We start from the raw sequence: 12837 nt of genomic DNA, 5'->3' as shown, positions 1-12837 counted from the left end.
GGGATCGGTCAGGTTGACATTTCGGAGTTCTTGCTTTGCTCTTCGCTGTCCGTCCTCGGAAACGCGTGCGGACGCCATGCTATGCCCACGCACAATCCATATGATATATATCATACCGCCTCAACACCCGCCTTCATATCTTACATCTGCCACAATATCCATGACTACTCCTCCATCTTCTCCTCCTCCTCATCGTCCTCATCGCCCTCCATCGACTTCTTCGCCAACTTCTCCGCCTCCTCCCTCAACGCCTTCGGCACCTCCTCATGCCTGCCCTTTGTTGGACCCGCCACAGAACTCACCCACGTCAATTCCAGCTCAAAATCCTTGTCCTTGTTATCCTCATGCGCCACGTAAATAATCCGCGCCGCCTCCTTCACCCCTTCCTCCAGACTAATGCACTCCCCATCCTTCGGATCAAGCTTCAGCTTCTCCAGCTCCGACTTCGCCGCCTGCCTGCCTTTCCCAGACGCAGCACCATAGTAACCCCAGTATGTACCCGACGGTTCAATCATATACAGATATGGCCCTCCCTCTTTCGCGCCCTTGGTCTTGCCCCCACTGCCGCTTTTAGGTCCGCTGCCTACTGCGCCGTCGACGGAGAGCTCGGTCTCGGCGTCGTAGCCGCCGATTATGGCGGTGATGCCGAAGGGGCGGACAGAGTTGTAGAGGGTGTAGGCCTGGACGTAGGAGCCCATGCGGTTGGCGAGCGAGGAGACGGGGATCGGGGCTTTGTAGGTGCTGCGCCAGCTGGAGGCTTCGTCGCGGGCGCGCGAGACGAAGTGTTTGCCGTCGGGTTGGAGGCCGGAGTAGACCTGCAGCGCGTACATGGATTAGACGAGGTTTCTCGATGCTGGGTGGGAGGATTGACTGACCACGCCCATATTCCGGTCTACTGTCGATATTCGCTTGTTGGCGTCCTTTTTGAGTAGTTTGCTTGATACGAGCTTCTCTAGACCTAACACCACGCCATCCTTACACCTGATACCGATTGCTGTCCCACCATTCTCCACGGCTTTCACTGCGTACTCGACTTGGAAATTGCGGCCATCGGGGGAGAAGACGGAGTTGGAGAGATCGTAGCCGGTGCCAATGGACGTCTGTAAGAAGGTGTTAGGATATATGGCGAGCATGCAGAAGATGAGGCTCGCTCACCATGGCTGATGGCTTTGTGAAGGAGGCTGCTCAGGCAATACCAGTGGTCGGTATATCTATCGGGCTATATTGGTCGGGTGAGTATGGATAGGAGCAAGATGGATTTGATCTTGTGTACTGCAAACGACCTGGAGCTTTGAAGGCAGCGAGCTTATGCGCGTATGTTAGTGAGCTACTCGCGACCATCGGGCCGTGTCTCGCTCCGAGATGCCTGACCATCAAGGCACAAATATAAATGCTGTGGCGCTCAAACATTAGTCGATCAACACGGGATACATGACATGAATGTCTATGGTCATAGGGACTGGTGCCATTCCCGTTCGATATGACTAGCTATCTAGGAGGTACTTCAATCAGCTTTGCTGCCCAAAAAGCTCTCCCTATCCCACGAATAACCTCGAGTCGTGCCTGCTTAGCGCGCCCACAACCACCCACTACCCGAACTCCTCATCACACCGTCTTCCATTTCCATATTCTCCTTCCGTCTTCCACCTGTACATAGCTTCACATAATCTAGGTACTTTTACAATAAAACCGCTTTGTCTGTCAAAGAAAGACCAGACGATCATACGCCTCCCCGCCGCTCCTTTGACTCGGGTTACTACCCTCGTTGACGCACTCGTTGAGGAAGCCTAAGGAGGTCACATTCACGAGAGTCGTCACAGGCGCAGACACACGAGACAAGCTGCTGATTTCTCCCTTTTCTCTTTGTTGCCGAGGCTTTGAGGAGGATAGACAGCATAGGGCTTCTTGACACTCACAACAGCTACTGACACAGTCTAATGTACGGGTGGCCGATGCTAGTGCATTTCTGCGAACACTGTCGATACAACACACCGGTGTCCTACTCTGCAGACGTCTGGAAGGCGGAGCACACCTGCACGCATGCAAGTCTGAGTTCCCTGTGCTGTTGAGAGAGTCGTGGCTGACCTGGTGACCAACAGTGCGGCATAAGCTCGCCAGGAGCAGACCTCGCTGGTCGTAACGAAGCAGTCATGAACTCTACTCAGCATGACGAGCTGGCGCAACTCTTCGCACAGAACATGCAGCTTTCATACCAAGCTGCAGCAGCTCAGCAACAGCAGCAGCAGCAGCAGCAGCAGCAAGAGCCTGTGCAGGTCCAACACATCCCGCAGCTCTCAGAGAAGCAAGAAGAAGCGCCGATAGCCTACATATCCACGCACTACACTCCCACCGCCCATCTACGGCCAGATACAACATCTGATGAGCCGTCCCGCAGCCCACCACCTCCCTACAACGATGACGGTCTGCACATGCCCGAAGCCATGGCGCAGACCCTGCGAGACCATTCCATCAATCCTTCCACCTTACTCCCCAACCAGATCCAGCTCTTCGCTAACGCTGACTACGAGCAGAGATTGCGATTGTTAGAGCTATGGAGGATTGCGCCTCCTTCATACCCGATGGAACAGTTTTCGCGGGGACAGACGGGTGAGTGGGCACCTACCAGTGTGCAGCAAGAGGAGGACGAGGCCAGGATGCGGTATGAGCAGAACATGCACGGTCGTGGCTTTGCAGGGCACGAGGAGCATATGCTAGATACATACATTCCCAACGATGCAGTACCCATAAGTCCCATCCGGGAGGCCGGAGAGACTGCCTGGCCTCCAGCAGCAAGGATGAGAGCGGCGTCCATAGCAGCAGGGAGGAAACTAGGCGGTGGTGGTGGCGGTGACGCGAATGCAGAGCCGTATATGAGCAATGGCTACCAGTCAGCTCAGTCAGTGGATCCGGTCTATGCGGCCGCGGCAGGGTTGTGGCAGGCTCCGAGTTATGCGCAGGCGATTCAGCAACAGCAACAACAACAGCAACAGGAGCAGGAGCATCAGTATGGGATGTTTGAGCAGATACGGAATCATGCTGATTGGGAGGCTATGAATGAGAGGGTGGCGAGAGAGAAGTTGCAGGGTGTGCAGGGTGGGGGTGAGGGTTTGGATGAGGATATGGAGTTGTGACGGACTTTTTGGCTGCACTTGGAGCAAGGAATCTATTTGGGGTTGTTGGTGGCAAGTTTCTCCGTCTGGACTTGTGAAGGTATATACCCGAAGGGCGATGTGTGCACAGCATGTATAGGGAGTATATAGGAGAACAGGACGATTTTACTTTGACCCGCCGCTGCATTCACCTCGATGATACAGTATCTTGCCAATTTGACATGTGAAATCGTGAATCGCCCTGCGCCTTGGCAGATTAGTCAGCGAATAATGTCTGCTCTACGTCACTGTGGTCGCCTTCGAGACATCTGCAATGCGCAGTCCCGCACGCGTTTTTGAGATTTCACAACAGCTTCAAGCTTCTCCTCCGCCACAGACTTTGGGCATCGATCTAGTGCAGCTTGACACTATCTTCCCCACTGATATCACCCTGAGAATCCCGAGCTGCGTGGATTCCAGCAGTCACCTGACCCTTCCCGACCACGAGCACGCCTTCGAGAAGCTTTCTTGACCGAACACAAGCCGCTTGTGGACTGCCGAAAAGGCGAAGGAAGTCCACTTCACTCCTCCCACACCACTGCAGAAGTCCGCCACACTCTGCGGTACCCACCATCATGGACGACCAGATCGCAGCCTTCACAGCGTTCACGGGCAGTGATCCTGAAAAGGCACAACGCTACCTCACTCTCACCGACGGCAACGTAGAACAAGCTGTCGACCTCTTCTTCTCCAATCCAGATCTTGGCGCTGCCGTGCCCTCACAACCCACCCAACCGTCAAATCGGGATGATCCCATCAACATCGACGACGAGGATGATGAGGTGGAAATGACTGGCAGTGCGCCTGCAGGAGGTCACTCATATGATGACGATGAGGCGATGGCACGGCGGTTGCAGGAAGAGATGTATGGCTCTGGTGGTGGCGGTGGTGGGCCAGGAGGCGGAAGAGATGACTTTGATGAAGAAGGCGTGCGAGCACCGATGGCCAGGACTACCGAGACATTGGTGGGACCTGGCGGCTTCGACGATCCTAACGATATGAATGCGGCCATATTCGAGCAACTTGCACAGAGAAGAATGGGCGGCGCGCGGAGAGGACAGGCGGGGATCTTCAATCAGCGGGAGGCTTCGATCTGGGCTGGTGATGATCAACCTGACCCGGATGCGCGAAGAGAAGCATTATCACGAGCTACGGGCGGTGCATCAGATCAGTCATCCAAGTCGAATTTGTTAGCTGAGCTGTTCAAGCCACCATTCGATCTCATGAGCAGACTGCCGTGGGGTGAGGCACGCGATGAGGGCAAGGAGGGATTGAAGTGGCTCCTCGTCAACGTGCAAGACCCTTCGATCTTCGACTGCCAAGTGCTAAACCGGGATATCTGGAAGAACAAGGAGATCCGGGATACCATCCAAGAACACTTCATCTTCCTGCAATACAACAAGGATGATCCGCGAGGTCGCGAGTACATCCAGTACTACTTCGCCAACATGCGTGACTCGGAAGACGCATACCCTCACATCGCTATCGTGGACCCTCGGACTGGCGAGCAAGTCAAGACGTGGTCTGGATCACCATCGCCAAAGGCGTCGGATTTCTTGATGGATCTGCACGAGTTTCTAGATCGATACAGTCTCTCCCTCGAGCGCAAGAACCCGGTCCAGACGAAGCGGAAAGAAAGCAAGAAGGACGTTGGGCAGATGACGGAGGAAGAGATGCTGGAGATGGCAATGCAGAATTCCCTTGCCAATGGCGGAACCTCCAAGGATGAAGATCCCGACTCCTTGACCCGCTCGGACGCCGCGAACACGAATGGGAAAGGGAAGGAGAGGATGAGTGTGCCAGAGGCTATGGATATTGCGGATCTGGGCCCTGTGATGTCGCATGCTGAGAACGGTACCGCCCAGCCTCAGAGTGGGTCGCTAGCGAGGAAGGAGACGACGGACACGCCTTTCTCCCGCATCTCCTCCACTTCCCCACACGCAGAACCCACTTCGACGGGCCCAGAAACCACACGCATCCAATTCCGATATTCCGGCGGTAGGGTGGTGAGAAGGTTCGCTCTCACGGAGCCTGTAAGCAGGATCTACGAATGGCTTAAAGCGGCGCCGTTTGAGGACAAGGATGGGAAGGAGTTCGAGCTGATTGCTATGGGGAAGAATTTGATAGGGAGTCTCGAGATCACGATTCAGGAGGCGGGCTTGAAGAATGCGACGGTTATGGTTGAGTTCCCGCAGGGTGAGGATGAGGAGGAGGAGTAGGACGCTCGTCTTATAGATTCTGCCTGCTTTGTTGGTACTACCCGGGCGATGTTGTGCAGAAGGGGATAGAGTTGATCATTATGGGGTATGATGCAGATGCAGCTATGAGCCACGCTGCCATTGAAGGTGAAGGAGGGGGGGACCATTGTCACAATAGAGCGACAACGGCGTCAAGACGATGGGTGATATATTGCTTGACTTGGTAGCTGGTGGCTACAAGCTGTAGTATCCCACCCTTCGGGCAGATATCTCCTCGTTGTGAGTGGATTCCTTGATCCAAGGGAGGCCTTCACAGCAAGCTCGTGGTTTCGAGCCGGACCTCGGTCCGTTTTCAAATGTCGAGTCGCGAGCTTCATTTGTTTCCTGATTGACAGTCGCATCTCTCACAGCATGGCTTTTACACTCTCAATCTGATTTTGCGTTCGTAATCACAGATAGCATGTCATGTCCACCTCAGCACGAAAACCTGCGACTGGTCCCGGCCAGGCGCAAGCGGAGGTAGTTCTCCTACCACACCTCCGGAATTGTTTGCTCAATCTTCCTGCTGCTTTGGTAGCGGTGCTACTGAACAGTAATACCATTGCGCAGAATGTGGTCGTGGAGCTTAGCTACAGAGTTTCTGGCTCAGCAGGGGCAGGAACGGATCAGAAGCAGAAGCCGGCCGGCACCACGAAATCACTCTTCCTAGGATGGACGGGCATGCAGAGTCAGAGTCGACTTGCGGCGCCGGGGTTAGGAAGAGACGGAGGTAGAGGGAGCAGTAAGGAGCAGACTACTGTCCCGGCTGTTGAGCTGGACGCTACATTCGGACGCTTACTTGGCTTGAGTGAAGGGATGAAGGTGTGCTTTTCACGCCACACACATCAAGGCATGTGGAGTACGCAGGAGCTGATAGAGTAGATAGGTCGGCATAACACTTCATCTTGAACCCCCTCAAGCCCACACCGTCAACATCGAGCCTCTCACAGCCACAGATTGGGAAATCATAGAACTCCATGCGCATTTTCTGGAGATGAACTTCCTCTCTCAAGTCAGAGCTCTACCTAGTCCTGCGGCTGGGCAACCGCACCCGTTGACGTTGCATCTGACTCCGACATCTACTGCTAATATCCTGGTCACTTCCCTCCTCCCTGCTCCGTCGCAGAACCAGGCGTTCGTGAAAATCTCACCGGATGCAGAGGTCATCGTGGCGCCTAAGACGAGGCAGTCGGCTGCTGCTGCGAGATCTTCGGCTGGTGGTGCGACGACGAGGGATAGTCGGAGTGTGGCTAGCACCAGTCGACGGAGCGAGGGTGGGAGGAGTGCGAAGAGCACGACTGCGAGGCATAGGAGTACGCACGATGACGAAAAAGCGCGACCACCTCTTTACTTGCGGGCTGTCACAAGATCGCTGCAGAATGAGTGGTTCGAGGATGGCGGTGATGAGATGAGAGACGAGGGCTTGAAGGTCTGGTTAGATCGGGAGCATTTGTATTGCAAGACTTTGAGAGGTGTGACGTTTGTTACGGTTTCGATCATCAGGCCGGCGGGGTTGCAGGAACCGATTGATCCTCTGCATCAACCGACGCCTGAATCGCTACCAGCGCAAAAGGTCGTAGCGAAGCTGGCAGCATGGGACGATGCGCCGGACAGTCGACACGCCGCACTCTCCAGCTCGCTCTGTGCGGTACTAGACGCAGATGGTGTCGTTGGAGGCATCGTCCGCATCGATCCTGCGCCGTCCCCACTACCAAAGACAGCATCGGCGCTGAAAGACCACTCGCAGCAAGCAGCAAAGGACGCTATAGTCAAGAAACTGCGCATCACACCATTCGTCCCCACTCAAACGGCCAAGAAAAAGCAAGCCAAAGGTTTCAGCTTCGGTGGTGAGTCGAAAGCGGAGCGCGAGGAAGCTGTGCAGCGGATCCGAGCTGTCTTTGGTAAGACCCTACTTGAGGGACCACTGACGGAGGGCATGCTATTACCTGCTCAAGATACATGGCCGGGCGGCATCCTAGATTTCGAGCCAACGCCATCAGGTGATCCGCACCGAGGTCGGGCGAACTGGCTTATCGGCGGGGACAGGAAACTCGAGATCGTGGTTCAAGCGGAAACGGCACCGTCGAAGCTATCGCCGCTGCTTCCGGGCGAGAATCTGGCAGCGGAGTGTCCGACTATGGTTGGGATCGATGAGGTGATAGCGCAGACGAAGACGAGTCTTCTGCATTCTTCCTCGGTACTGGTGACTGGTACTTTGGGTGCGGGCAAATCGTCCTTGGCTCAACTCGTGGCGCATCAGCTCCGGAACGAGTACCTGTTCACTCCGCTCTACGTCTCCTGCCGGAACCTCGTGAGTGAAGAGACGAGGGCCAAGACTATCAAGGAGCATCTGCACCGGCTCTTCGCTTCTGCACAATGGGCTGCTCGGCTTGGTGGTCGTGCTTTAGTCGTTCTAGATGACCTGGATAGGTTATGTCCGGTTGAGACGGAACTACAGGTCGATGCGAATGGACGAAGTCGACAAATCAGTGAATTGCTTTGTAGTATCGCGAAGCAGTTTTGTGGAAGGGATAAAGGTGTTGTGCTGTTGGCTACTGCTCAGGGTAAGGAAGCGTTGAATACTGTGTTCGTGGGTGGGCATGTCGTGCGAGATTTCTGGGAATTGAAGGCACCGGGTAAGGAGGGGAGGAGGAAGGTGCTTGAGCTGCTTGTGGGTAATAGTGCTGCTGGTGCTCAGAAGATGGCCGAGGGGAGGGCAAGCAATGGCGGCATGGGCAATGCATGGATGGAGGGCGATGAAGGCAGCAGACCGACTTCTGCTGATGGCCCTCCTCGTACCGACACCATCAAGATCGACCCCGAACTCGACCTCCTCGACATCGCTGGCCAGACTGATGGCTACATGCCAGGCGACATGCACCTCCTCGTCTCACGCGCCCGAAGCGAAGCCCTCATCCGCTCCCTCTCCTTCACACCAACCACTGACAGCGACGACGCTGTAATCCTCAATGCCTCCGACTTCGCCTCAGCACTAAAGGGCTTCACCCCCGCCTCCCTCCGCGGCGTAACCCTCCACGCCTCCACTACAACCTTCGCCTCCATCGGCGGCCTGACCCAAACCCGCGCCACTCTGCTGGAAACACTCCAGTACCCAACAACCTACGCCCCTCTCTTCGCCAAGTGCCCTCTCCGCCTCCGATCCGGATTGTTACTCTATGGTTACCCCGGCTGCGGCAAAACGCTGCTCGCCAGCGCCGTGGCGGGCGAATGCGGATTGAATTTCATCAGCGTCAAGGGCCCGGAGATTTTGAATAAATACATCGGGGCCTCGGAGAAGAGCGTCAGGGATTTATTCGCGAGGGCGCAGGCGGCGAGACCTGCTGTCTTGTTCTTTGATGAGTTCGACAGTATTGCTCCGAGGAGGGGGCATGATAGTACGGGTGTGACGGATCGGGTGGTGAATATGCTGTTGACTATGATGGATGGGGCGGAGGGTTTGCAGGGGGTTTATGTCCTTGCGGCTACCTCCAGACCGGATTTGATCGATCCTGCTTTGTTGAGGCCAGGGCGGTTGGATAGGAGTCTGATTTGTGATATGCCTGATCTTGACGAGCGGCTGGATATCCTGCGGGCGGTGGGGAAGAAGTTGAAGGTTGAGGAGACGGTATTTGAGGGTGTGGGGAGGCAGACGTTGGGGGAAGTGGCGGAGAGGACGGAGGGGTATAGCGGGGCGGATTTGCAGGCGGTGTTGTATAATGCTCATCTGGAAGCTATCCATGACGTTCTGGGCGCTGATGCGGGAGCACAGCAAGATTTTGGCGGGAAGAAGAAGAATGGTACGGAGCATGGTCGGAGAGGCAGGGCGCAGGATTTCACGTACTTCCGCCTCCGAGACGACGACGACGACGATAATGCCGGCTCGACTCCTTCTCCCGCCGCAGTAGCAGCCGAGCGCGCCCAGATCGCCGCCCAGCTCTCCGCTCTGCACCTAGCGCGCCGCAAAGCGAAAGCCGAACGGCATGCTTCCCAGACACGGCAGAACCAACGACCTGGATCTTCCGCTGGTGCCCCCATCCCCAACGGCTTCCAAGCGATGCAGAAAGAAGAGGACAAACACCCGCGGACCGCCGAGCCGATAATCATATGGCGGCATTTGGAGAAATCCCTCCAGACTTCCCGCCCTTCGATTAGTGGGCAGGAGAGGGAGAGGTTGGGGAGGGTGTATAGGGAGTTTATATCTGGTCGGAGTGGGGAGATGGCTGATGGGCAGGGACCGACCGAGGTTGGGGGGAGGACGAGTTTGATGTAGATGTTAGATGTAGATGTAGATGTGATGGTTGTGTATAGGTATACATTTGCACATTAACCTTAACCGGTTGATATACAGATAGAGCCCATAGCGGTGGCACACCAGCGACGGTACAGTCGTATCGTCCCGGCTTCCCACGGAACCCCCCTAAACGCCCACGCTGTGAACGCTACACAAAATCAAGATACCCCAGCAAAGCCGATCGCTGGTCATTGTTCATCCTGCTGCTGCTGCTGCTGCTTGCCCTCTACTTCATTTGCAGGACTCGCTGCCACAGCTTCAGTGTTCGTATGCTGTGGGAGCGTAGCAGGGTCGTCTTCGTCATCTGTCGGTAGTGGAGTAGGCAATTGACTCGGCTCTTCCACAGAAGCCGAGGCTTCCGGTGTCGCTGTGTCTTCCTTACTCCGCGACTCCTCTCCCACTCCCACTCTCACTCCCCCCTCCTCCTCTTCTTCCTCCCGCAGCCCCCTCTCCGCCGCCAACCTCGCAGCCTCCCCCCTCTTCCGCTCAACCTCCGCCTCTTCTTCCTCCGCCAGCCGGCTTTCTTCCTCCTTAAGCTCATTCAACGTCGGCGTCGCCGCCGCGGGCAACCCCTCACTCTCCTCCTGCATCTCAGGTCGCCGCTCCTCAACAGGAGACTGCAGCTCACTACCCGTCCGACTCCTGCCCTGTCGTCCCCCACCAGTACTACTCCTCCCACTGCGTTCCGACATGGTCCGCCGAGTAGACGTCCGACTCCCCGCCGACGGCCGCTTGCCTCGTCTTGTATGCCCGGATGAGCTCTCCGTTTCGCCTCCCGAGTAAGGGTTCGTGTTCCGTCGTTCTAGCACCATTGCGAATTCATCATCCAATGGTATCGCGTCTTCTTCGTCGGAGGGGAAGATGTCGCCTCGGCTGCTGTAGCTATCTGTCGTTGTTCCTGAGCCGGCCGTACCAGCTGTTCCACTACGTTTCCGTCCATGCTTTTTACTCCTCACCAGACCTTCCTCTTCCTCTAGCAAAGCCTCGCCCTCCGTCAAATCCCGCCGTTTATCCCGTCTCTGACCCGGATGTTCCTGCAGATCCGCAGAGCTGGGTGTATATCTCAACGCCTTGCCACCAAACATCCTCCCGAAGAAGCCCTTGGAGGCCGAGCGCGGTATGACGGTCGGATCCGGCTCGATTTGCGCAGCGCTTTTCCGTCTGCCTTTCGTATAGATCATTCCGCCTTGGCGTTGGGAAGGCTGCTGCGATACAGCCCCATACCCCGCCGTCCCTGCCCCACTACCAGCTAGTAAGCGATCGAACTCGTCACTCCAGCCTAGCAACCCATCTCCCTCCCCCTCATCCTGCAAATCGTCCCAGTCATCATAGAAATCGAAACTGAGCTCGGCCCGGCCTCGACTCCGACCTCGGCCTCGGCCGCCTCGTTGTCGCCGGATGCGGTCCCGTTGGCGGAGGTTGAGGGAGGGGCAGGAAGCGTCTACGCAGGTCGTGAGGCAGGAGGTGACGGAGTCGAGACAGGGGGAAATGTATCGCTGGCCGAAGATGTAGAGGGAGCTTTGGGCCTGCTCCGTCACATTCTCCACGCTTGCCCCGAGCTCGTTTAGGCGGCGGCGGAAGCGGGGGTCGGAGGTGCGGTACATGGTTATGGTTGGGATGCGCGCGGTATAAATGTCACTGTGTTGGGGCGGGCATCATACTGTATTGTTGCCATCGACCGACGTCAATGGCGCGATGGTCTGATCTCGAAGCTACTCCACTAGGACTCTAGGAGCAATACTGGGGTAGGGCTCAGCGACGGGTCATGTTCGGGTAATCACTAGATAGACTTTCCTCGAACACGTGACCTTTCCCACTCTCGCCCACAGACCCGAGGCAAGGTCGTAGCCATCATGCATTACAGTATATAACCACCCGCTGACCACGAGGACAACGACGACGACGACTTGCTAACACCCTCTCAGTCCGCTTCCTCAAACTCCCCAAAGCAGAAGTCAAACCCGGCACCATCCTCGTCAAATCCATCATAACAATCACCACCGACCTGGGCGAAACCTTCTACCCTACGGACCTCGACCTCATCGCCACCCTCCGCTCAAGCTCAGACGAAGGCGAAATCCACCTCCGCCGAAGAATCCCCTGGCCCGCCCACGCCCGAAGCCTCCCCATCACCTTTTACCTAAGCCGCCAACAAGACGTCGACTGGCCCGCCTGCGTCCACGTGGCCGTACAAAACCCCACCACCACTGGCACAGCCAACCCCCCGCCAGGCTTCCTCCCCGAAATCGTAGACATCTGGTCCGGCCTCCTAAACCCACCCCAAGGCCTCCTCGACTCCGGCCAGCGAGTCGAGCGCCGCTTCCTCTCCCTCGCCGAACGCAGCGTCTCTTTGCTCGAAGACGCGGGGGACAGCATCGCCCGGCATCTCTGGGACGGCAGCCAGGTCCTAGCCCAATATATCGACCACACCATCTCCGTACAAACACCGGCCAGTCCCCTCCCGCTCCTCGAACATGTCCTCGTGTCCGCTACTTATCGGCGTCTGCATGTCTTGGAATTAGGTTGTGGCTGTGGAAGTGTAGGGATCAGTGTGGCGCAGAGTATCCCGGACTGCGACGTTCTACTCACGGATCTGCCCGAAGTCACAGAGCTGGTGGAAGCGAATGTCGCCCGTATGAAACCGGCAATGTCGTCGCAAGTTACTTTCGCCCCTTTGGACTGGGAAGTATCACTCCCAGAGACATTGCAGAACAGGACCAACGACCTCATCATCGTCTCGGAATGCACCTACAACACCGACACCCTCTCCCCCCTCGTCACGACCCTCGTCAACCTCCTCGCCCGCTCCCCCAAAGCCGTCATCGTCGTGAGCACCAAGACCCGGCATCCCTCCGAAGCCGGGTTTTTCGACATGATGAGGGATGCTGGGATAGTGGAGGCGGGTGCGGCGAGATCACCGCTACCGGGATTACCAGGGGATGGGTATGCGGATGCGGCGATGGATGTGGGGTTGTATGTTTTCTGTGGGGAGGAGAGGGGGTTAAGTATGAGTCCCAGGGGTGGGGGTGAGAGGAAGGTAGTCGAGGGGGGGCAAGGTGGGGAGGAGGACGAGGGTGAAGTAGGGGGTTGTTCTCGGTGTCCGTTTTGAGTCGACGCGTTATCTGGGCGTTTTATGTTGGGGGTTGGGGATTAGGGTGGG

At 56.5% G+C, this 12837-nt stretch overlaps 6 protein-coding genes across 6 annotated transcripts; 4 read left to right on the top strand and 2 right to left on the bottom strand.

Moving 5' to 3' along the window:
- Positions 1-164: 164 nt before the first annotated feature.
- Positions 165-1158, bottom strand: PRE10 (putative proteasome subunit alpha type-7; the record flags this gene model as incomplete). Its single annotated transcript, XM_064836952.1, has 3 exons — positions 165-815; positions 876-1100; positions 1156-1158. 3 exons carry the CDS (start codon positions 1156-1158, stop codon positions 165-167), a joined length of 879 nt encoding a protein of 292 aa, XP_064695585.1.
- Positions 1159-2040: 882 nt separating this feature from the next.
- On the top strand, positions 2041-3131 carry LTS14_004249 (uncharacterized protein; the record flags this gene model as incomplete). The annotated part of the gene is made up of 2 exons (XM_064836951.1): positions 2041-2046; positions 2100-3131. 2 exons carry the CDS (start codon positions 2041-2043, stop codon positions 3129-3131), a joined length of 1038 nt encoding a protein of 345 aa, XP_064695584.1.
- Positions 3132-3724: 593 nt separating this feature from the next.
- ubx2 (UBX domain protein Ubx2) lies at positions 3725-5368 on the top strand (the record flags this gene model as incomplete). Its single annotated transcript, XM_064836950.1, has 1 exon — positions 3725-5368. The coding sequence occupies one exon, from the start codon at positions 3725-3727 to the stop codon at positions 5366-5368; it is 1644 nt and encodes a 547-aa protein (XP_064695583.1).
- A 444-nt stretch (positions 5369-5812) lies between these two features.
- PEX1 (Peroxisome biosynthesis protein pex1) lies at positions 5813-9656 on the top strand (the record flags this gene model as incomplete). Its single annotated transcript, XM_064836949.1, has 2 exons — positions 5813-6208; positions 6273-9656. 2 exons carry the CDS (start codon positions 5813-5815, stop codon positions 9654-9656), a joined length of 3780 nt encoding a protein of 1259 aa, XP_064695582.1.
- Positions 9657-9865: 209 nt separating this feature from the next.
- On the bottom strand, positions 9866-11281 carry LTS14_004246 (uncharacterized protein; the record flags this gene model as incomplete). Its single annotated transcript, XM_064836948.1, has 1 exon — positions 9866-11281. One exon carries the CDS (start codon positions 11279-11281, stop codon positions 9866-9868), a length of 1416 nt encoding a protein of 471 aa, XP_064695581.1.
- A 249-nt stretch (positions 11282-11530) lies between these two features.
- On the top strand, positions 11531-12786 carry LTS14_004245 (uncharacterized protein; the record flags this gene model as incomplete). Its single annotated transcript, XM_064836947.1, has 2 exons — positions 11531-11540; positions 11603-12786. 2 exons carry the CDS (start codon positions 11531-11533, stop codon positions 12784-12786), a joined length of 1194 nt encoding a protein of 397 aa, XP_064695580.1.
- Positions 12787-12837: the final 51 nt, after the last annotated feature.

Source organism: Recurvomyces mirabilis, assembly GCF_035927965.1.
Source record: "Recurvomyces mirabilis strain CCFEE 5264 chromosome Unknown scaffold_9, whole genome shotgun sequence".
In the NCBI taxonomy this organism is placed as follows: domain Eukaryota; kingdom Fungi; phylum Ascomycota; class Dothideomycetes; order Mycosphaerellales; family Teratosphaeriaceae; genus Recurvomyces; species Recurvomyces mirabilis.
Note: the sequence above shows the minus strand (reverse complement) of the source record. Positions and strands in the feature narration are given on the sequence as shown.